Source organism: Pecten maximus, chromosome 3 (genome assembly GCF_902652985.1).
Source record: "Pecten maximus chromosome 3, xPecMax1.1, whole genome shotgun sequence".
NCBI classification, from domain to species: Eukaryota; Metazoa; Mollusca; class Bivalvia; order Pectinida; family Pectinidae; genus Pecten; species Pecten maximus.
The window spans coordinates 6444253-6469548 of record NC_047017.1 but is presented as its reverse complement, the minus strand read 5'-3'; the positions used below and the strand labels follow the sequence as shown (position 1 = coordinate 6469548).

The 25296-nt window shown below is 33.5% G+C and overlaps 2 protein-coding genes across 3 annotated transcripts; one reads left to right on the top strand and one right to left on the bottom strand.

The window, feature by feature from the left end:
* The first annotated feature begins 601 nt into the window (after nt 1-601).
* Nucleotides 602-19891, top strand: LOC117323051 (conserved oligomeric Golgi complex subunit 2-like). Of its 2 annotated transcripts, XM_033878049.1 has the most exons (19): nt 602-711; nt 4211-4372; nt 4830-4895; nt 5580-5660; nt 6397-6494; nt 6818-6923; nt 7265-7444; nt 10423-10553; nt 11041-11055; nt 12407-12530; nt 13191-13330; nt 13963-14024; nt 14561-14727; nt 15114-15314; nt 15724-15799; nt 16493-16638; nt 17257-17393; nt 17908-18079; nt 18440-19891. In XM_033878049.1, the coding sequence occupies exons 1-19, from the start codon at nt 625-627 to the stop codon at nt 18536-18538; spliced, it is 2250 nt and encodes a 749-aa protein (XP_033733940.1). In that variant the 5' UTR covers nt 602-624; the 3' UTR covers nt 18539-19891. The 2 variants fall into 2 exon arrangements, with proteins under 2 accessions (XP_033733940.1, XP_033733941.1); XM_033878050.1 differs by lacking the exon at nt 11041-11055.
* A 1203-nt stretch (nt 19892-21094) lies between these two features.
* Nucleotides 21095-24402, bottom strand: LOC117323049 (SAYSvFN domain-containing protein 1-like). Its single transcript, XM_033878048.1, has 2 exons — nt 24195-24402; nt 21095-23361 (listed from the first exon to the last, which is right to left on the bottom strand). The coding sequence occupies exons 1-2, from the start codon at nt 24297-24299 to the stop codon at nt 22939-22941; spliced, it is 528 nt and encodes a 175-aa protein (XP_033733939.1). The 5' UTR covers nt 24300-24402; the 3' UTR covers nt 21095-22938.
* Nucleotides 24403-25296: the final 894 nt, after the last annotated feature.

Below are 25296 nucleotides of genomic sequence, written 5' to 3'. Positions count from 1 at the left end.
ACCCTACATCACCTTTGTTGGCATTTAGTTAGGGCGCCAAATGTAACAGGAGAGGGGAAATGCAACGATCAGACCGGGACTCGAACCCGAGACCTCCAAACTCTAGACGGACGCTCTGACTTTTTGAACTACTTGGCCACCCGGCGCTCAGTCCAGTCCAATTCCACTACACATGTATAGTCATATGTATCTTCCTTCAGATATATGTTATATCAATCACTGGTTATTTTGTTCAATTTCGCATCCGGAAAGATATGTCATAATTACAATCTGAGAGCATAGGAATTATAATTTAATCAGACTAGAGGGAAAATATTTAAAATGAAAATTTTGAAAAAAAAAAAAAATAAATTGAAAAAGAAGAAAAAAAAACACAACAAAAACTTGATATTTCTATTATAATAACAGGATAGAGTTGTAAATGATAAACAATCGAAATGGATTTTATTTCATGTCAAAAGGACAATTTCAACAAGTTAACTCGAAAGCGCCACGTTCTTCGATCATCGCGACTTGTGAGTTGGAAATTCCTGACATTAGTATTTTCCTATAAAGTGTACGTGGCGGGTTTGACTTTAGAGTAACGTCCCTTGGTCGTTTCCGCATCACAACAAAATCGGGAAGATGACGGGTCCCGGTGAACCAACGAAATCTTTGCCCCTCCCGAGTGGACCAGCGTCACTATGCTTCGACAAAGACATGTTCATGAAGGTTAATATCTGTTTAATATTGTTATTAACAGGTTGTGTAAGTTTGACCGGGAATTCCTGTTGGACGAGATCAGTTGCAACCGTCGACGTCCGGGTGCGGACAGGGGGAACCAAAATGGGCCGACCAAAATATGCTCAAACGATTGTCCCGAATTAGAAATAAAATAGTGTATGTACTGATGGAGAAATGTCCTGTTGCAACTCATCTATTGTCAAATTAATATATTGACAAATCACAATGTTGTAATATGCATATGAAACTAGTAACAAATCAAAGCTAAAAAAGAAATTAAAGAAAAATAAGAAAAAGAAAACTGAATGTTCAATTTGGTTTGGTTTGTTTTTATTTTGTTTAACGTCCTATTAATAACAGCTAAGGTCATTTAAGGACGGCCTCCCGTGCGTGCGACATGCATGCGTGTGGTGAGTGCGTATGTGTGTTTTGGGAGGCTGCAGTATGTTCGTGTTAAGTCTCCTTGTGATAGGTTCAATCTGAAAGTCTTGAAATAGTTCCTCATATGGATGAAATGTTCCATCAAAACAACGCATGATTGCTGAAATAAGGAATCCTTACCGTGATTTTTTCACGAAATAAGCACAGTAATTGGACGTTCTGTCAAGATTAAACAATTATTATTTGTTAATAAAAGTATTAGCTGTGTTACTGGTTTTTTAAAAACTTTTTATAGTAAGAGCAATGTTTTTATCATATATCAATCATTTGATTATAGACCATCCTATATCTGCGAAATAAGCTTGGCTATATAATACTTCTTGTGAAAACAATAAAATGCCATGACATATAGCCTGTTGTGCTTTACTAGAACGAATATTCATACCCTGCCTACACTGCTCTCCGGCAGGGTATGAAGTCCCTCCCATTGCCGATAGTGTAGCAAGCCCCGATGTGATTCACATCGGGCAGTATTAGCGGTGGTAAAAAATTTCTCGGATAAAAAAACACATGTAAATTGATGATTCTGGTATCTATTATTAATATTCAAGCCACAAACCTGCACATTACGTCAATTGTTTGTCAATAAATAGTAAAATCCAAAACGAGCAAGACACACAGAGATATCAGTTCAAACATACCGCCATCTTTGATACAAGTGTAAAGGTCAATTTCCTTATAAGGAAATAAAAATAAATTGATGCTAATGAGGTTTCCCGCGAGATTTCAACAGAAAAACATATTCGGAGTAATATATCTCGGTAAGGAAGGTCAATTCATTCTGAAATTATTTAATTACGCAAAATAAGATTCGCTTTCTTCACAAGAGTTACAAAAGAGTGGTTAAATATCTCTGATTATGTATTTATTTATCATAGTAGCTTCATCCATATATGGATCACAAGTTCCATATTTGGGTTAGAATCCTCGCGAGAGTTCTTCGAGAAGTATCATGGCGGATCACAGAGACAACTCCGAGCAGTATGATATCAGAATATGCGAATTAAAGATTTCTAGATTAGACGGTAGGCTAATACATTGCAAAATTGTATTAGAAATGTTTAATTATACGAACTATTACTCCAAAGTTAAACGATATCCGCTATTTGTAGCATTTTCGAGGTTCACTGTTTTGCTACATTACGAGCAATGGGAGGGAATCGTAGCTTTGACGACGACCATCTGTCAGAGATTTCCGTCCGTCGTCCAGAGCTACGTTATCGCAGCTAGTGCTTTACCAGTAAATATATAAATTATGTACAAATAATCTAACCCTGTCTTCCTTGTTCCAGGTGAGAGACTACATAATAAATATCAGTAAGGCTACATTTTCGCAGCTAATACTAGTAGTTTACTGGATTGATACATTTCTGTTGAATGATCTATGTCCGAGTTTCCAAACCCTGGCAGAACTGGGAAAAAAAATAATATGCCAGCTATATGTCATGTTGTTAGAAACACAACTTCAGTCCTTCATACATGATCTCTCACAATCACACAATAATATATGATATCCAGTCCTTCAAAAGAATTCTCCTCAAACACCTCCTGAGTCCTTGTAAAATTATAAACTTCTACTGAATGATACATTTCACCGGATTTCGGCTTTCAAAGCGACAGGTCATCCTCAATGATAAATCGTCTTGTTTAGCCCCTATGACTTCAGGCATCCCTCGTTTTACAGACTTATTACAGGACCTCTTTTATCTCATTAACTTCTCAGAATGTCTTGGCCACAGTATTCACTTGCATTATCTATAAAGAAATTCCAAACATGACTGCACACTTTTACAACAAGACCTTATCAAATTAATACTGTAGCAAAAGTGAGGAGACTGGTTTATAACTTTCCATCCAGATAACTGCACAGTTATGACTTTATCCTCTTAAAACAACCTTTGTGTCATAAATACATTCTGCATGGTAACTCTCTCGAAACTTTCACTTGAGCCAAAAATCTTTGAAGTCATGCAATCAGTTTTAAAGTGGTAAAAACGGAACATATCAAAACTATTACTGCTGCAACAAATCTTAAGGTTTTCTGAAACGAAATCTTATCAACATTAATTTTAACATCAAGAGTAAAACTTTCTCATCTGTAGTCTGCCTATAACTGTATGCTATGGAACCCAACACCTATGACTCAATATTAAAGAATTGGTTCAGAGAGAAACAGCCAGATATACCTGCAATAGTTACAAAAGACTAGCAGTGTTTCTTACTTGCGTCAGACACTCCACTGGCTATTGTTGTAGCAATTAATCAATTTAATCAATGACTAGTCATTTTTCCTCTATAATTATCTATCATGATTTTGTGTGATCAATCAAGGTTTGACTGTAACATGGAAACTTTCAAGATATACTGCCAACTTCAACAATTAATAAATTCAGAACAATATCACTGGTAAATTGAAATAAAAATGCATTAAAACAACATTTTAAAGCATTTAAGCATTGATGTCATTTTTTTTTAGTTTCATCGGGGTATGAAACAAATTTTGTATGCAAATTTTTCGACCAATCAGATTTGAGTATTTACCATTAAATTAATTATAGCTTGATGCCTTTAAACATATGCACAACATTTTCTTCTTGTTTTGGTTAATTTATTTGCAGTTATTTCTCTTTCTGTTCATGATCGATCAATAATCGATCATTGATCATTTCAGAAACGGTGATGATCGATCATAAAATTTATAGTGATTCCCAACACTACCGGACCACAGAGCAACACTTGCTGGACAGTACCTTGGAATCTGCTTTCTACAACTTCCCACTATAATTCCTAAAACTGTTGCCTTGAAATTGCTCAATATTTTGGGTCGACGTCATGGGGATAATTTCCTGAAACTGCTTAATAAGTCACTGTTGACTGAGAATTTGATGTCCCATATTTTCAGACAACAGTTGATTTCATTACACTATGTACAACAGGCAATAAGTGCAGTGTAGAGTAATGCAGTCAACCATGGGTATCTGTAGATGAATGTACTAACACCTTTTGTATTACATGATACAATTTATAAATCATTTGTTACTTCCAGGACACATTTGATGTAGACACATTTGTGATGGAGTGTCGGCGCCGAGTGCCCCTGGAGACTCTAAGAGACGACCTTTCCACTTACCTGAAGATTCTGAGGAGTGCAATGATCGAACTCATCAACAAAGACTACGCAGACTTTGTCAATCTCTCTACTAACCTGGTATGTCAATGTCATGCCAGTCATTACCATGCTTATATTTTTGTCTGTGAAAATTTCATGGTGTCAGGGCCAGAGGAAACTCGGGCTACCTGATCAGTACTCATGTATAGAGTTACATGTTATAGTATACAGCTGTCCGACTAAAATGAAATTTTCACTTGCAGAAATAACAACATACTAACATCCTTATATACAGCTAAATAAAGAACTAAGCTTATCATATACCTAATGATTCTGTTTCTAAGGAAAATACATTAGTACATTGTATTTTAAAAGTTTTAACAGTTAACATAAATATAAGCATAATCTTGTTCATGATTAAGGAAAATTTAAAAAATTTCAGGAATATTACAAGTTTATTAAAATCAAGTCATCATAAAAATAATAAATTATTGGAAACTTCAACTTAAAAACTGGAATTCTGTGTCAATATTAAAAGGTGTATTAATTGTTTTAGGTTGGGATGGACAAAGCAATTGGCAACCTTACAACACCCCTCAGTGAATTGAAGGATGAAGTCATGGTAAGTGCATGGTTTTCATTTTTGACAAAGACATATTTATTATACATCATTTACATGAAAAATCATTTGGGTTAAGGCTGTAATACCTAGGATATGGTACCTAAATAATTACATATTACATGCACATCTTGATAATTTTTAACATTACTTCAGAGGCTCAAGAGTAATATTTGAAAGATTTTTTTCAGATAAGTCCATAAATTTTGATGAGTCCTTATGTTAAGACATACTGTATACACATGTATAATATAATATAGTAGGAACTCAAAACTTGAACGAGTCCAACAGGCAAATAAAGAGTCCAGAACTCAAATATTCAAGTCTGAAAAGTCACTGCAAGTTCATGAAACATCATTGATGTACCTGGTAAACAATTTGCCTTCATATAGAAAAATAAAATAATGCATTTCATTTCCTATATGTAACCGAAGATTAAAGTTTCCATATCTGAAGTATGTAGTCATAAATGAAGTAATTTGGTAGTAATTAAACGTTAATCCATTTCTACTACTAGGGTTTGAATGTACAATATGTATTTAGTTTTTATTACATAATGCGTTTGATTTTTGGTTTATGTACATGTTATTTACCACCACCCCCCCCCCGGTAATAGTTTAAGTAAAACATGTATGTATATGACATTTTCTGAAAAGTTTGTTAATGTTCAAATAATTTTGATTATAGACTGTGAAGATTGCCATGGACCAAGCTATCTATGCAGTAGAAGAGAAACTGAAACAGCGAGAACAGATCAGACAGAAAAAGGTAAAAATCATCAATGAAAGAACTTTCCCATAAAATGGTAAGCATGAATATGCAATTACCATTAGAGCAGTTCTGCCAGGTAATCTGCAAATAGTCAGAAACAATTTTGTAAAGTTTGATGCAGGTAAAGATGGAAAAAACTTCACAATGGCTTAATCTACCTCCGTTAAAAAACTAAATTATTTTATTAGTCCCCTGTCGTTTGAAAAACGGGGGGACTTTAGGTTTACCCTCCGTCCGTCCGACCGTCTGTCTGTCTGTCACGCAACAGTTGTCCAGACAACTCCTTCTAAAGAACTACTCCGATTTTAACGAAACTTGGTATACATGATCAGTATAACATGTAGTTGTGCATCCCACATTTTTTTTTCGAAAAACCATTTTTCAAAATGGCCGCCGGCTTCTCATTGGTTGAGGCTTGTCCGGACAACTCCTCCTAAAGTACTACTCCGATTTTAACGAAATTTGGTATACATGTTCAGTATAACATGTAGTTAAAGAAATGCGAAATAAATAGGTGCAGTCCTAGCTCAGGGAGGGGACTTTGTATTGCTGTTGCAATACTACCCATCCTTGTTATATATATTTTGTATGAAATTTTGTTAATGCAGGTTTATAGGTTTTTTTCTGATGTGACGACAAAGCATTCTTGAAAGTATGACTGGATGCTGGACATTGGTATAAGATCCTAGGCAGTACTCTAGGTTTAATATTTTTGTGATTTTTTTTGTCTCAGACATGTCTGCAGAGATTGATGAACATCGTACAGTCTGTAGAAAAAATTGAGATACTCCTAGGGATACAGAGTGGAGAGGGAGGGGAGACAATCCAGGCGTAAGTCAAAATTATTATCTGATATTTTGCATCTCAGCTTCTAAACTGTAGAACAAATTGATGTGACCATGGATTTCATAAGGAATATTATCAAATATCTCCAAGGTTACAGGCAGAGAGGTAGGGGAGACAACCAGTTGTAAGTCAAACTTATCAACATTCTTATTACAAAATTCATATTTAAACTTTTCATTAGCTTTGACCTACAAGTCATCATGTTATTTCTCTATGAAACTTTTTTTTTCTTTATTTACATGAAAAATGAACTGTACATTGATAAAATTTGTTAGATATCTTATATCCTGCCATTGTATTATTGACAGCCAACTGAATGGTCAGTTGATAGAGAGAGTGGCAAACGAATTCAACAAACTTCAGTTTTATGTCATCAAGAGCACAGGGCTCCCCCTAGTGGAGCGAATACGACCAGTAAGTAACACTAACGAGGTATTAACAGTATGTTGAAATCGAAACACAGCTTGAATACCTTAAATTCTTAATATGGACATCTAGTTTCCCCTTCATTTTTAGCAATTTCAGAAGTCAAATCACTATATCTCGAAAATCTGAAAGGTCAAATGATATGTCCCTTCAAACCTGAGAGTCAAATCTCATTTTGGGTCAGTCCAAAACATACTATACATTCAGCTGTGTAAATATATTTTGGAACTAAAAACTTACAGATTTATTATCAGATTTTTTTGTATTAAAGAAACTTGAGTGTTGTTTGTAAGGTTTTGTTCTCAGCTGTATTTGTTTTTGTACGACAGAGAATAGCCAACATTACCAGCACTCTCCAGGTTAGTCTGGAGGGCCACTTCCTGGAGGGACTAGACACTGGAAACACAGAGATTCTTCAGCAATGTCTCCGGACTTATGCCCTAATTGACAAGATACAGGACGTTGAAAACCTGTTCCGACAGGAAAAGGTCCGACCATATATGGAGGAGGTAAGAATTTCAAACTTGTGGTGCGACTTACGAAAAGAAAAGATATGTACAAGTTCTTCTGAAGTTAACTCATATCTGTTGAGGATGCAAAACATCAGAAGAGTGGATCTCGAGTTTGGTAAATCTTTGAGAACTGGAGACTTTTGGCTTGTTACTTGAACTATTTTCAACTGTTTTCAAAGACGAAAAATTTACATACCCATGGGTTAGTGAAAAGAAATTATTTCATTTGCAAAAATCTCCAGGTTGGAGCAGTAGGAGTTTGCCAAAATAAACTAGAAGTTCCATTATGAAACTTGAGAATTAGCAGTTATGCTAATGGACTTTTTTTTTTCCAATGATTCTTGCAGGTATCAATGACTAGGCGTGACTTAATCACATATTATTGATAAAAACTAACAGTATATAGAGGATATTGAATTATTTCCTGTTTAATATAACATATATTTCACTCGTATAACAGAATATTGATGTTTTCACTAGTATGAAATATTTACGTATTTTGTCAAAAACTAGTCTGAATATTTCAGAAATACAGCAAAATATCCAATTTATCTATCTTTGCCTCAATTGGGAAAATCAGCAAGTTTCAATGAGGTGAATACAAAGGTTCGCTCTGATTGGTAAAAAACTTTATCTAGAAATTTATCAAACTAATAAAACTTATGTTTTCACTGCTCATCACTGCAGTGAAATGTAGGTTTTATTAGTTTGATAAATTTCTATATTTCACTGGCAAAAATGCAGTAATAAGATTTATCTAGGATGCAGTCTGTATAAATACAATGTTACCATGTGATAATTACATTGTCTATATAAATACAATATTACTTGGTGATAATTACATTGTCTATATAAATACAATGTTACCATGTGATAATTACATTGTTTGTATAAATACAATGTTACCAGGTGATAATTACATTGTCTATATAAATACAATGTTACTGGGTGTGATAATTACATTGTCTATATAAATACAATGTTACATGGTGATAATTACATTGTCTGTATAAATACAATGTTACCAGGTGATAATTACATTGTCTATATAAATACAACGTTACCAGGTGTGATAATTACATTGTCTATATAAATACAATGTTACCAGGTGATAATTACACTGTCTATAGAAATACAATGTTACCTGGTGATAATTACATTGTCTATATAAATACAACGTTACCAGGTGTGATAATTACATTGTCTATATAAATACAACGTTACCAGGTGTGATAATTACATTGTCTATATAAATACAATGTTACCAGGTGTGATAATTACATTGTCTATATAAATACAATGTTACATGGTGATAATTACATTGTCTATATAAATACAATGTTACCTGGTGATAATTACATTGTCTATATAAATACAATGTTACCAGGTGATAATTACATTGCCTATATAAATACAACGTTACCAGGTGTGATAATTACATTGTCTGTATAAATACAATGTTACCAGGTGATAATTACATTGTCTATAGAAATACAATGTTACCTGGTGATAATTACATTGTCTATATAAATACAACGTTACCAGGTGTGATAATTACATTGTCTATATAAATACAACGTTACCAGGTGTGATAATTACATTGTCTATATAAATACAATGTTACCAGGTGTGATAATTACATTGTCTATATAAATACAATGTTACATGGTGATAATTACATTGTCTATATAAATACAATGTTACCTGGTGATAATTACATTGTCTATATAAATACAATGTTACCAGGTGATAATTACATTGTCTGATAATTACATTGTCTATATAAAGACAATCACTAGGTGATAATTACATTGTTTGTATATATACAATGTTACCATGTGATATTTACATTGTCTGTATAAATACAATGTTACCAGGTGATAATTACATTGTCTATATAAATACAATCACCAGGTGATAATTACATTGTCTGTATAAATACAATGTTACCAGGTGATAATTACATTGTCTATAGAAATACAATGTTACCTGGTGATAATTACATTGTCTATATAAATACAACGTTACCAGGTGTGATAATTACATTGTCTATATAAATACAACGTTACCAGGTGTGATAATTACATTGTCTATATAAATACAATGTTACCAGGTGTGATAATTACATTGTCTATATAAATACAATGTTACATGGTGATAATTACATTGTCTATATAAATACAATGTTACCTGGTGATAATTACATTGTCTATATAAATACAATGTTACCAGGTGATAATTACATTGTCTATATAAAGACAATCACTAGGTGATAATTACATTGTTTGTATATATACAATGTTACCATGTGATATTTACATTGTCTGTATAAATACAATGTTACCAGGTGATAATTACATTGTCTATATAAATACAACGTTACCAGGTGTGATAATTACATTGTCTATATAAATACAATGTTACCAGGTGTGATAATTACATTGTCTATATAAATACAATGTTACATGGTGATAATTACATTGTCTATATAAATACAATGTTACCTGGTGATAATTACATTGTCTATATAAATACAATGTTACCAGGTGATAATTACATTGTCTATATAAAGACAATCACTAGGTGATAATTACATTGTTTGTATATATACAATGTTACCATGTGATATTTACATTGTCTGTATAAATACAATGTTACCAGGTGATAATTACATTGTCTATATAAATACAATGTTACCTGGTGATAATTACATTGTTTGTATAAATACAATGTTACCAGGTGATAATTACATTGTCTGTATAAATACAATGTTACCAGGTGTGATAATTACATTGTCTATATAAATACAATGTTACCTGGTTTTATAATTACATTGTCTATATAAATACAATGTCACGTGGTGATAACTACATTATCTGTATAAATACAATCACCAGGTGATAATTACATTGTCTGTATAAATACAATGTTACCTGGTGATAATTACATTGTCTATATAAATACAATGTTACCAGGTAATCAGTGAACAGAATGTGAAGTCATCCGGAGGACGACCAGGTCTCAAGGGCATGTTCCAGCAGATCCTGGACTTTGTACCCCAGCACTGTGGCATACTAAGGGAGGTAACTACTGGGGGCCGTATGGGGTAAGTCTAGCAATGGATATTATATGTAGCTATACATGTATTTAAACTACTATGATGAAATAGGTCAAGGGAATTCACTACTCAGTTCATTCATTTGTTTCATATATCAAAATAGAACTACAAAAATAGTACTACATGTATGAAAATTTGAAAAAAGTATGAAACATTTGAGTATTGTAAATTTTCATTTTTTCAATTGCAATTATGGATTAGAAATAAAGACATTACTAAAGAACACAGATAAATGCATTGAAAATGGATGAATATATGTTTGATTGCTTTATTATAATTAATCCTAATGAATTACATGTACTTGTTGATAATTAAACTGTACTTTATGTTTCCTGAATTGCAATTCAGATTTTTTAGTAGTTCGATGACATAATATATAATACAAAAATTAACATGACGTCAAAAAAAGACATGACGACTTTACAAATGTAGTCTGGGTGATAAATTTGTTGTTTGTTTTGTTTATGCCCTCAAGGATCGATCATCAGTGGTAGGTATCTTAAGGCCATAATAGTTTATAAATTTGTTGTTTATTTTGTGTCTCTCAGTGGTAGATATCTGAAGGCCAAAGCAGTTCATAAATTTGTTGTTTGTTTTGTGCCCACAAAAATGGATCAATGGTGGTAGAAATTTTTTAAGGTCAAAGAAATTTATAAATTTGTTGTTTGTTTTGTGGCATCAAGGATGTATTTTCAGTGGTAGGTATTTTCAGGCCAAAACAGTTTATAAATTTGTTGTTTGTTTTGTTGCCTCAAGGATGTATTTTAAGTGGTAGGTAGCTTAAGGCCAAAGCAGTTCATAAATTTATTGTTTGTATTGTGTTGTTTTGTGTCTTTCAGTGATGGATATTTTAAGGTCGAACAGTTTATGAATTTGTTGTTTGTTTTGTGTCTTTCAGTTGTAGATATTTTAAGGCCAAAACAGTTAATAAATCTGTTGTTTGTTTGTGTCCTTAAGGATGGATCATCAGTGGTAGGTATCTTAAGGCCAAAACAGTTTATAAGTTTGTTGTTTGTTTTTGTCCTTAAGGATGGATCATCAGTGGTAGGTATCTTAAGGCCAAAATAGTTTATAAGTTTGTTGTTTGTTTTTGTCCTTAAGGATGGATCATCAGTGGTAGGTATCTTAAGGCCAAAATAGTTTATAAGTTCGTTGTTTGTTTTGAGCCCATAAAGTTGGATTGTCATTGGTAGGTATTTTTAAGGCCAAAACAGTTTATAAGTTAGTTGTTTGTTTTGTGCTTGCAAAGATCGATCAACAGTGGTAGAGATCTTTAAGGCCAAAGAAATTTATAAATTTGTTGTTTGTTTTGTGTTCTCAAGGATGGATCATCAATGGTAGGTATTTTAAGGCCAAAACAGTTTATGAATTTATTGTTTGTTTTGTTTTGTTTGTTTTGTGTCTTTCAGCAGTATATATTTTAAGGTTAAAACAGTTTATAAATTTGTTGGTTGTTTTGTGTCCTTAAGGATGGATCATCAGTGGTAGGTATCTTAAGGCCAAAACAGTTTAGAAGTTTGTTGTTTATTTTGTGTTCTTAAGGATGGATTGCCAGTGGTAGGTATTTTAAGGCCAAAACAGTTTATAAGTTCGTTGTTTGTTTTGTGCCCTGTTGTACACAGGTTGGCATTATGATTTATTGATAGTGCAAACCCTACCAGGTGATTTAATATGAAGGTGATATCAAGTTAGCAGAATAGGATAAAAATGAGTGAAGATGTGATGCATAGAATGCAGAAAATATAAAATGAAAAATGGTAATACAAAAAATGTATATAGCGTTTTTCAGTGAGCTCAAATCATTTGAGGTAGATATTTCAAAACTAATGTCTGTGTTACAGTGCCATGGAAAGTGTTCGAGGTTACGACTTCATGGTCAATGCTGTGTGGCCTGAGGTGGTCAGTAACATTGAGGCTCGGACACCGTCCATTTTTGCACCTGGGAATCCAAATACATTTCACGAGGTAAGAGACTGTTAGCTAAACATTTTCTAGTGGCAATAAATCTTTCAAATCAAGAAATTCAAATCATTACTTATTTTTAACAGAACAGTAAGTTTGTAAGGGTTGTTTGAGGTATATTTTACTGGTTAGGATAATTTAATTCCGTGAAACTAGCAGATGTTGAAGGTAACATCTTCTTTAGCATTGGCAGTCAAAGGGAGGTAACTCACATATTGCCTCTGTAAAATGGTACTGCGCTGTTTTTATGTCAGCATAACTTAAAAAATTGGAAACTCAATAGAATTTTGTAGATTTGTTTAACAAGTTTGAAAATTGTGAAAGTTGTTAGTTGTTTTTTCTCACAGAAAAATCACACGTAGGACTTTATATGTATGGTTTTATACTCTAAATATCTTAAATCATATTACTGAGAAATCAGTAATCAGAAATCAGGGCCACAGTGGCCGAGTGGTTAAGGTGTACTGACACTTTATCACTAGCCCTTCACCTCTGGGTTGCGAGTTTGAAACCTTAGTGGGGCAGTTGCCAGGTACTACTCGGGTACTCCAGCTTTCCTCCACCTCCAAAACCTGGCATGACCTTAAATGACCCTGGCTGTTAATGGGACTTTAAACAAAACAAACCAAATCAAACTGAGAAATCCGTTTATTTTGTCATCAGAAATTCCTGATCAGTATGAAGTTCCTTGATGACTTTGAAGCTTTGTGTGGGTCTCAGGCCAGTGTGAGGAGACTGAGAGAACATCCTAGTTACCACATCTTTATGAACAAGTGGAGTTTACCTGTGTACTATCAGATCAGGTAATTATCTACCATATAAGTAAAAATGTCTACATAGATATTAACCTACCAAATATGGTAAGGGCCTGTGAAAAGATAATCAGTTCTTACTGAATAAGGCAATTACTTACGAATAATGTAACTATACCACTTAATAATGTAAATCCAAATAATGTAAAAACCTTACCAAATAATACAAGTATCAATGTAATGTAACAATTAATAATGTAAAATCAAATAATGTAAAAACCCTACCAAATAATGCAAGTATCAAATAATGTAAAAAATATCACTAAATGATGTAAAACCAAATAATTTAATTACCAAATAATCTAAAATTCAGGTACCAAATAATGTAAAAATATCACTAAATAATGCAAAGCAAATAATGTAATTAACAAATAATCTTAAAACTCTACCAAATAACGCAGCAAAAAAAAGTGAGAATATATGTAATGTGATTACCAAACAATCTAAAAATCTGTATCTGGTATTAAGCCCATATACTTTGGTGATCAGTAAAATTACCTGTAAAACAACCTCTAAAATTATATATAAAATTACCTGTAAAATAACTTATAAAATTACCTGTAAAACTATATTAAGGTTTTATAATTAATTAAGAATCCAATGTCATGTTCTTTGGTTTTCAGATTCCAGGAGATAGCTGGTGCCCTGGAGACCTCACTCTGTACAGCCTTCAACAAATCTGCTGGTGAGTTGTACTGGTACATAGAATTCACTAACATAGATAATTGATAGCTGGTTAACCAGAATGTATTTCGTAGCTGTTTTGATCTTGCACTTTTGCAGGTTTTGATAAATTCTTTTATATGTTACACGAACAAGAAATTTGTGAATCCAGATAAAATTCCAGATACTTCTGTGTTTGGTCTGTAGAAGAAAACCTCTGTCAATAGATGTGTATTGATTGCTTTCATTTATTGGGTAATTTTATTATTTCAAATACATCAAAAACCCACTAGCATAGTTACTTTACAAAATTATTTGACACAAACCTGCTAGAATAAGTCATTTTACATCAATGACTGACAAAACTTTTGAGAATAAGTGTTTTTTACAAGTCAATGAAAAAAACCCTGCTAGATAAGAATAAGTCATTTGACAACATCAAAGAGCAAAAATCCTCAAGAATAGTCATTTTACAACATCAATTAAAAAAAATTGCTAGATTGAGCCATTTAACAGTATCATGCATTTAAACCCTTGTCCTATTGGCTTCCCTTTCAGACCAGGCATTGTTCCACCTCAATGTGACCTTGACCTTATGGCGCTGCGTAAGTCGGTGCTGGGGTGAGGACGTCTACCTTGCCCCGATCTGTCACAAACTATGGAAGTTATCCCTTCAGCTCATCAGTCGTTATTCCACCTGGCTGGACGAGTGTTACACACAGGAGGTAAATATTTATATAAATGTTATAAAGGACAAGCTATATTCTTATTATGTGATGGCAACACAGGATAAATTCCTAGTGTGCTTGGTTAAATACGGTTGGATGATACAGGATGCTGTTAAAGTAAGTGGTCTGTAAAGTCAGGTTTCACTCTATTATACATTGAAACTACAAAAAACATTAAGAGAAAACAAAAATGTTTTTATCAATTATAACTTAATCTATTTTCAGAGCTTTTAGGAGGCAAGATACTTTTTTGAAAGAAAATATTGCAGTAAAAGTTAATTTTTTGTTTGCTTATATAATAAAAGCTGCTTTCCTTTTGTATTCTTCCTCGTTAGGATAATTGTCCAAGTTGTGTTTATACGAGTCTGTTCTGTACCTTGTAGATTGAAAAGAAAAACTCAGAAATAGATCATCAGAAAATGACCACATCGGCATCAATGCCTATTCTACCTTCGCAAGACCGAAGTAATGGAGCAATGGATACGAATGGTACAAATGAAGGGCAGACAACTCCAGCAACACCGCCCATTACTCTTGGACAAATCCTCTGCCTATTGTCCGACGTAGAAAAATTCTCACAACAGGTAACCTGAAAAATCATTGCGTGTATCTGAATCCGTAAAATCAGTTTTGAAGTACATGTATCTATTTTATATATTGGCCATAGACTAGATGAGTGTGTCTAATTTCACAACATCTAACCATTATTTGCTACAGTAGTTGAATTATTATAGAGTATTTACCACATAATCAAAATTTTACAATAAAGAAAGAATACTCGGCCTGGTGATATGTATTTTGTATGTCAGATAAAAATGCTATACAGATGCATTATGCAAATCCCCAAGTGTCCCAGTGATAGTGCAGAACTCTTTTGTAAAAAAATACACTGTCAGGCAACATACAGCCTTAATGAGAAGCCAACAGCAGATAAATGTCTTGAGATAAGATATACTATGTACAACCTGGTTTAGGATGGTCTTTGTTTTACAGATATCCAGTCTGTTTGACGAGACAATCAAACCAAAGGTATCTGCTACAGGTTTTGAGAACACAGATAATTTAAAGGGTAAGTGTACATACTCCTCTAATTCATATTTTGTTTAATCAATCAAGATTTCTTTGATTAAAATTGCTGAGAAAAAGTAAAAGGAAGAAAGTATAAGAAATAAAAGAGATGAAGTATTGATAATAAACAATTTAATAATATAGAGACTATTTATTGTTACCTCTAAGCATTAGTGAATGACCTGTTTTACCTTTGACATTTTGATCTTTGACAAAAATTTGATCTGTTGACCTTTGACCTGTTGATTTTGTGTTACATTAATTGAGTGACTTGTTGACTTATGACCTGTTGATCTATGTGATATGACCCATTGACCTATGACCTGTACTGATTTATGTGTTGTGGTATGTATACAGTGTACAGGAGTGCAGTACAAGTCTGTTAACCTTGACCTAATGACCTATGACCTGAACTAATTTATTCATTGTGGTATATAGACAGTAAACAGGAGTGTAATACAAATCTGTTAACCTTGACCTAATGACCTATGACCTGTACTGATTCATGTGTTGTGGTATATAGACAGTATGCAGGAGTGCAGTTCAAGTCTGTTAACCTTGACCTAATGACCCATGACCTGTACTGATTTATTTATTATGGTATATAAACAGTATACAGGAGTTTTGTACAAGTCTGTTAGTCTTTAACCTAATGACCTTTGACCTGTACTGATTTATTTATTGTGGTATATAGACAGTATACAGGAGTGCAGTTCAAGTCTGTTGAACAAACTGCCACGCTACCGTAACTTCATTGTGGAGGAAATCAGCTGTCAGTGCTCCATACATCTAAAACAGGTCAACGATGTCCCACGTCTTTATCGCCGGACGAACAGAGAGGTAAGAATATGGACTGGACCCAATTTATCATTGCACTTTAAGATGAAGGATTTGATCTTTGTAGAGTCTTTGGATATTAAAACTAAAAAATATCTTGATTATGTATCTGTACTGTAATCATGAAAAAATTTAAGGGTCTGCTGGTCCTTGCCATGTAAAGTCAGCTATTACAGTAATGCATATTTTTACTGTTGTGTTCAATGCTCCGAAAGTGTCATCAATTTAGTTTTTCTGTATTTTCAGTTTTAATAAATGCATTCACAACCAACCAACTTGTATTCTATAGTCAGTCAATTTGCAAAGTAAAAAAAATATATATATTATATATATATATCTACAGTGAAACCTGTCTAATCCGACACCTGACTTTTCCGACATTCTGTCCAATCCGACACTGTACCATATTCCCGTGATGCCAAGTGTAGTCAACAACAAATACCTGACTCACACCCTGTCTAATCTGACCAAAACTGTCACTCCCATATGGTGTCGGATTAGACAGGTTTCACTGTATATTCTGTGTCTTAGACTCGCTTGTCTCAGAGGTAGTACAATTGATATGCTATATTCTGTGTATAAGATATAGACTTACGACATCAACTTTCTCTTTGTCTTCAGGTTCCTGTAAAGCCCTCTACATACATTGGGAGTGCCTTCAAGCCTGTCAGCATGTTTGTACAGGAACATGGGGATGTGTTGGGAGAAAAACAGAAGCTAGAAATATTTTATGAAATATTCACACGACTGGCAGATCAGTACGTTTATTACTTTAAATCAATAAAGAATTAATAAAACCAAACTCAGTACCCTGGGTATAGTCTTAGTGTATATATCTGTTTACTCCATGGGGCCTACAACTGGGTGTGCTGTCCAGAAATCTGTCCTGGTAAAGATCACTTAATAGTTCAATTATCTCAAAAATTTAATTCTGTACAGCAAATCAAGCATTTCATTCTGTACAGAAAATCAAGTATTTAATTCTGTACAGAAAATCAAGCATTTCATTCTGTACAGAAAATCAAGCGTTTAATTCTGTACAGAAAGTCAAGCATTTAATTCTGTACAGAAAATCAAGCATTTAATTCTGTTCAGAAAGTCAAGCATTTAATTCTGTACAGAAAATCAAGTATTTAATTCTGTACAGAAAATCAAGTGTTTGCCATTTCTTTGTAATAATCCAAACAATAGTGTCATAGAAATAATAAAATGTTTTTAGCACATGGAAATGTCTGAAGTTCTCATTTAACTTGTTTCTTTGTTCTGTTTTAGGTATTTCACTGTCACGTCTGATGTCCTTCTGTCTGTGAAAAAGATGGAGGATTCACTGAAGAGATTGAAGAGGGTTCGAGGAACAGACAAGGGTGCAGGGTCACAAGGGCTCACGGACGATGACAAGATACGACACCAGATTATACTAGACATTGACAGCTATGGACAACAGGTAATTAACTGTTTAACAAACTCAAATATCTGTTTTAGTTTTAGCCCTTAAAGGTTTGTATCTATGGAGAACAAGATACATAACACTGATATGTTTAGACAAGTTACCCTTAACATCATCGACTGTGGATGATAATAAACCATTAAAACTTAGATATGTATGTAGTCCTGAATAATTATAATGGAAATTAGGTAAATCTGTTTCAACTCAAAAAAATTTTTTTGTAACTTTGAGGACTGGTAAAAAGATGTCAATATGTTCTGTTTACTTTTAGCAATTAAGTCTACAAGTTAATAATTAAAGTTCCAGCAGCAATTTTCAGTATATTTTAATATTCTTGACATTTTATTGATATTTTAGATCACAAGTTATGGGGTACAAAAAGAAGACCTGGAAAGTTACAAAAAATTGCAGCAGCTTTCAGCAGAGGCTAAATCTGCCATGACCACGGCTCAGTGATCACATGACAATGACATTCCTCTATCACATGACTGTCATGTGATTTCCCACTTCATTATCAGGAACTGATTGAACTAGAAACAATTTCTTCTGTGAATCTGTTTATTTATGCAACTTAGATTTAAAACTGACAAAAGAAAAAAAAGATATGTAAGCTGATTCAAATGTGCATTAACGATATCTAAAAAAAATTGTATTGGTATTTAAATTAATTCTTTATATGAGTTGATAAATTATTACACAAAGGAATTTAATATCTATTAATTTAGAAAAGCTTACCTGTAAATTTGTAGCAAAATTAGAGAATCCATTTAAAGGTACATACATTGTATTTAGAATGCTTAGAATTCTAAGTAAGCCTTAGTCCTTTGATTTAGTGCTTAATGAGTTATTTTACTTCAGCTATGTACCCCACAGCTGATGTATATTTTTGGCGAAAAAATTCATCTATTAAAGAGAAGAGGCATAAAATGAATTTTATTTTGGAGTGGGCATATTTTTATTTATCAGGTATTGTGCCCAAATTTTACTGTTAGATACATCACAGAAGAGTTCTTTATGAAGCACGATAACCTTAAATAGTGCAGGGATTATAGAAATTTTCAGGTAAAATCTTTTTATCAAGTCAAATACATAAACCTTACAATTAGCACTCTCTGCGAAGATGTTGATGGATGTATTTAATAAATCATCGTATGATAGTTCAGATTGTGTCATCACTACATGATAATTTAATACTATATTTGATTGACATGTTCGGTCCAAAAACATTATTTATCATATACATATAATGTTACAAAGGCCATTTGCCGTGCAATACTGCTGTTCTGTAAACAAATTAATTTGGAAATGAGCCCATTGTTATTTTTGGACACAATTGTGATGTGATGCATCAATGTCAACACATTATGGTCTTAGAAGTGAGAAAATGTATCTTCTCGAGTTCTGTGATTGTTGCTATATACAGAGAAATATTGAAAATGCATTTGCATGAATATTTCCCCAGTTATCTGATAAACAGAATCTACTACACTTGTTCATGTAATATTTGGTTTATCAAACTTTTTTGTGTGTTAATTTAAAACAAAATTAAGCTTGTTAAATAAATTTGATTTTACATGAATGTCAGTTGTAGATTCTCCATTTAATGAATTTCTGGGAAAATTCAAATATGTTACTCAGTTTGAAATTTTCCAGATTTTATCAGTTATTTATTGAAGTATATTTTATGACTTATTACTGAAATGTCAATCTCTGAGTATGTATACATTCATATATGTGTTATTGGTTTTGCTTTTAAATATATGGTTTATGAAAGTGGGGAAAATGAAAAATAAATCTTTAAACTTTGAAGAGTGTCCTGTTATTCCTGACAACCACAAGTACAACCTATGTTGGTAAGGGCCCTGTATCAGAGATCAGAGATACAGGTGCCCTATAGTAATCAATCTGTCTGTCCAAAAATTTAGTTTCTGGCTGAGAAGTTTAGTATTTATTGACCAATTTACAAGAAATTTGGTCCAGATATTCAGTTCACAAACATGTACTGTATTCTAAGGTCAAGAATCAAGGTCAATGTCAAATTTTGTATCCTTGCATTGATGAACATTTTGTTCTAGTTACATTGTATCACTGTCAGTTAAATGTCAATAGTCCATCAGTGATGGGAGATATTATTTTAGGCTGGGTGTTTGTGTTGGGTTTATAAACACTTCATTCTACATATAACCCATTGTCATACCTCGTATAAACCTTCTACACACACCACATTTAAAACAAGATGCCAGAGGGATCTTTAATTTGTGTCCATTATTGAATAATCTTTATTGGTTCTATGCAAGACTGATTATACTCTACTTTCTCTTCTTTCTTCTTTTTCTCAGTTAAGCATTGATGTCATTTCTTTTTTAGTTTCATTGGGATATGAAAAAAAAATTGTTTGCAAACTGTATGAATCGCATAGCCCCACCCCTCAGGCCCCTGGGGGGTCAGTCTCATCATTTGTATGAATTTTAATCCCATCCCCCTAGGGGTGCTTCTTACCAAATTAAGTTAAATTCCAATGAGCGGTTATGCAGATGAAGTCAATTGTGTCGACGGACGGACGGATGATGGACGCCATGGCTTTAGGAGTGTGAAGAAATCTTTTTTTGAGTTAAGAGCAGTTTTTTCCAAACTTATTCCTCTGCATACTAACAAAAAAAAAAAAAAAAAGAATTCCATGGAAGTGGATGTGTCGCCTTGCACAGCAAGCTAGGATTACTTCTATAAGAAAGCAATGCATCAAGTTTGAATTTGATTGGCCCAAGGGTTCTTAGATTATCGCAAGCAAACCTATTTTCTATTTATAGTAGCAAGGACCTTTGGCCTTTGAACCCGAAAAGCAATCCCAAGCAAGCATGTTTGGTAAGGAAGCACTGTGTGAAGTTTGAGTTTGATTGGCTGAAGGGAACTCAAGTTATTGCATGGAAACCATTGTGCGGACGACCGACGCCGTCGACGATGACGACATAGTAATACCTCCATGTCACCAAAAGAAAAAAAAAACACATCTTGTACATTATTTACAACGTTTTTATTTTTACCCTTGTTTCCATATTAATAATCAGTTAATATTGCTTGAAAGATCAATGCAAGAATTTTATAATAATGAAGCTAGGTCAACATAAACATTAGCATTAATTCATTAACTTCAAACTTCGTCATTTTGAACATGAATATCGTACTAAACTGTTATACTAGGCGGGAAAGGGGCTTATTTGAGGATAAATACAGTACAAGACTGTTACACTAGGGGGGAAGGGGGCTTATTTCCGGATAAATATGGTAAATGCACAGTGACTTGGCATCAATTCTAACAAAAGGGCTATATCTATGGACCATGGACTGGGAACTTTTGGCAAGTCCCTGTAAATGAATATATATTAGATTGACAGCAGTATTTAACAGTCTATGATTTAAAATGTAATCTTCACTGATCCTAGAATGAAAAAAAAAAAATGATAAAAAGCAACCCAAAATATTAATAATATCTACTGGAATTTTATTCTTAACTGAAAACAGAAAATACAACTGTATTCAGATCTCTAGAATATATCAGCTGATAATGCCTTCTAGATTAAACTCCAACACATAAATACATAACTGAAAAATAAATACTATACAATATATATACAATCAATGCTACAGATCATGTGGTATATACATTATTGAATGAGACATTTATAATAACAGTATCTAAATTGTAAACATCCACATATCAGCACATCTCATTTAAAATGCTATTCCAGAAAACCCTGAGCTGGTAATCAAGTCGGAATACTTCTGAAATTTTCTATCTTGTGTTCTGTCATTGCTTCTTTAGTTTATATAAATACTTTTTTTTTAACAATTTCAACAAACTTGATACACTCTTTACACACACCTGCAAGTTAATTATAAAGATTAACTTTTATAAGAATACGCCTCCTGTTTCTGTTTTTTAAACCATCTATTTTAAACAAATTGAACTGTGGTACCTATACTGATCTTGAATATGGGTCATATTAAACTCAAAATGATTTATTTGAAAAAGCTTCCTGCCTAATACACAGGCATTAGTAGTTAAAATAGAATCATTGATAATAAAATATCTAGTACATGTATACAATAGAAAATGTTCTTTAAAGACCTGTACAAGATATTTGATTATTAGTTTTTTTCAATTTATAACTACATACCTGTGCCTCACTGAACAGTATAAGTCATTTGAAGGACAGAATCTAGGTAATTACGATCCTCAAATGTTACACCTTGTTGATATAATAGGAGTGTAGTAGGAGTGGGAAAATGCACGGCCAGACCGGGGTTCAAACCTGGGACCTCTAAACACTAGCCAGATGCTCTACTTATTGAGCTACCTGGTCGCCGACGATCGACCCGGTCCAGTTCCGCTACATTCTTCCCTCCTTTTTAAAGTCTTTGACCCCCAAAGACCTAAGAACTACACAACCCAGGTTCGGGTATCCCCTTGCCAATTATTCACCTCACTTGAAACAAGATCCTTGTCACGGCACCAAATGTAGTAGGAGTGAAAAATGCAAGGCTTAACAGACTGGGATTAGAACCTGGGACCTCCAACAATAGCCGGATGCTCTACCAATTGAGCTATCTGGTCGCCGAATATCGACCCGGTCCAGTTCCACTACAAGAGTAGGGCTAATATACATCTTATGCAGAAGCAGAAGCCTGTGATCAAAGTAAATTCAGCTGTAAAGCATCATATTTGTTAGCAATTGTAATATATTATACAGTTTTGTACAAATACTAAAAATATTTGTGACAATAAGTACAGAAATTAAAATCTTAACACAGTTAATGAAATTAAACAAAATAAATGTTCAGATCTGTTAAGTATCCTATCACCTGACTGAACTTGGACCATAACGTAACTCCTGTTCAAACTGCTCTGCAGTAAATGTTCCATCGAGCCTTTCAAAATTTGGATTAAACACTGAATAGGCACTTAATTTGTTTTTCTTCCTTTTCCTATTACTTAAGCTTCTGTAGAGAAAAAATAAGGCTGACAACAAAACGAAAACAGCGCCAAACTGGATCTCTACGAACAGTCCCCACAGGGCCAGCCATAACACACATTTCAGACCAAACTCTAGTATTGTTAATTTATCCCATACTCTAGGCTCTGGAACTTCCTCCTCAATAACTTCCTGCTGCTGTTGCTGCTGCTGCTGCTGATTCTGCTGGTCATCTTTAGTTGACATAGTTGCTGAAGTTTTATCATTTTGAGATTCAGATTTAGATTGAGGATTGTCACTCCCGGTCGTCTGAAACATACATGCGAACAAAATTGTAATGAAATGAACATAAGCCCTACATGTATGTGTTGCTTAAGTTTCTTCTTGGTTCTACAGAAGAGGTAAATTAGACATTTTGATGGACAGATGCCATATCAAAATGTAAACCATCTTGATCAGGCTACTGTTTGAGTGACAAGACAGAAAAAATCAGGAGGCCAAATTTAACCAAATGGTCTATTAACCTTGTGAGTTATCTACAATACCAGATGTTGTCAAATCACTTTATGTGAAAGCGGAGATATATATGCCGCCATATTAAATTAAAAAAAATTGCTACAAAGGCTACTTAGGCTGATTGGAATTCTCTGAAGCTTAATGGTACATTACGGATGTTGACTTAAGAGATCGAGAGGTCACAATATTGGCAGGATATCTTTTTCATAACTCGTTAAACTTTAGTCTACTCAGAGTCTCCCATAACATAATGTATTGATACAAACCTGGTGCTGGTACCCCGCCCAATCATTAAGCTAACCATAAACAGAACTAAATAGAAGGGATGGTCAGGGGCACCATTGCACTGTCCACTTGACTTTCCTACACAAGCCTATACAATAAATAAATCAAGTACTTTTCATGTCTATAAATATAATGGATCATCATATTCAATTGAAATTATTTCATGATAATTTACTTAGTCATCAATAGATCGATGCAGTTTACAGTACTCCTAAAAATTGTCTCTTCAATTTATCGAAATGTTACAAAAAGCACCATTTTAAATGAGCAATTAAGGGTCTGAACACTGTTAAGTTATGATGTACAGTAACTACATGTATCCCTTATAAGTAATATGGTACCTTATTTCTTCGCAGTAAGTTAGAGATCAGACCAGATTGACTGCCATCTTGTCTAGCAGTTTCTTTTGCTTTCCTTGCTCGATACTCGGCAAGTTTGGCCTCCATTCCACCTCTCCCAAACACATTCCATACGTCCAAATCTGTTGTACACGTCGATATGTTGATATGCTGCAACCTACTTTCGTTTTGAGGGCACAGAAAAGAGTGTACTAAGGGAGGTAACTGCTCCTAGTTAAAAGTATCACAACTAATTATTTTACAATAGTGTTATTGCCAATGATCCATGACCCCAATCGCTCATTTAAGTTCAAATACAAGAAATTTATAACAAATTAAAGTTTGAAGATTTCCCTACTAGAAAAATTATGTTATTGGATAGATTTTAAGAGCAAATAAGAGAGCACTGGTACTTGGAAGACAGTAACCCTAATATTTGCAGCGGACTGGGGAATTCCCGCTTTTTTTTCACATGAAATCCGACTTCTTTCTATTGAAACCAGGAATGTATATTTTTGATTTTCAAACTCTCAAGACCCTACTCTTTAATATCGTATATAGAAAGTATCTAGTCCATGTGTTATTTACTCAGGACATAGCTATACAAACCTATGGCAACACATTTTCTTCAGGGACTTGGTTCTGGTGAAACACTATCCCGATTTTCCTCTGGCTTTATCACTTTCCACAATCATCTTAAAAAAGTATTTGTCTAATTGAGCAAAATTATATCAAATACCGAAAATGATTTCATTATGATGATATCACCTATATTAAATCTGTCTTAAAACGAATTGATGTCATCACTATTATAATGAATTCACATAACTGATATCACTACATTTTAGGAAAAAAAATTAAAAACCTTAAATGGAATCAAAAGTAAAATGGCATCCATAGATTTGTTGCGTGTACAGCATCATAGTTGATTCCGCCAGCGTTGTAATGTGAAACCACGCCCCGTACGGGTTTTACCTGTCAATAAACAATTAGGGGTACAATTGGGCATGCGTGAACTTCAGCAGTTTCGTTTACCATGTTGTAATGTGAAACCACGTCCCCGTGCGGGATTTACCTTTCAATTAAACATTTAGGGTACATTGGG

Bases quoted from the DNA above. Each gene is read 5' to 3' on its own strand.
- LOC117323051 (XM_033878049.1), top strand. From the start codon at position 625: ATGACGGGTCCCGGTGAACCAACGAAATCTTTGCCCCTCCCGAGTGGA. The intron at 5,661-6,396 runs GTAAAAATCATC...TTTTTGTCTCAG, and splicing joins AACAGATCAGACAGAAAAAG to ACATGTCTGCAGAGATTGAT. The intron at 18,080-18,439 runs GTAATTAACTGT...TTGATATTTTAG, and splicing joins TTGACAGCTATGGACAACAG to ATCACAAGTTATGGGGTACA.
- LOC117323049 (XM_033878048.1), bottom strand. From the start codon at position 24,299: ATGGAGGCCAAACTTGCCGAGTATCGAGCAAGGAAAGCAAAAGAAACT. The intron at 23,362-24,194 runs GTACCATATTAC...TGTATGTTTCAG, and splicing joins ACTTACTGCGAAGAAATAAG to ACGACCGGGAGTGACAATCC.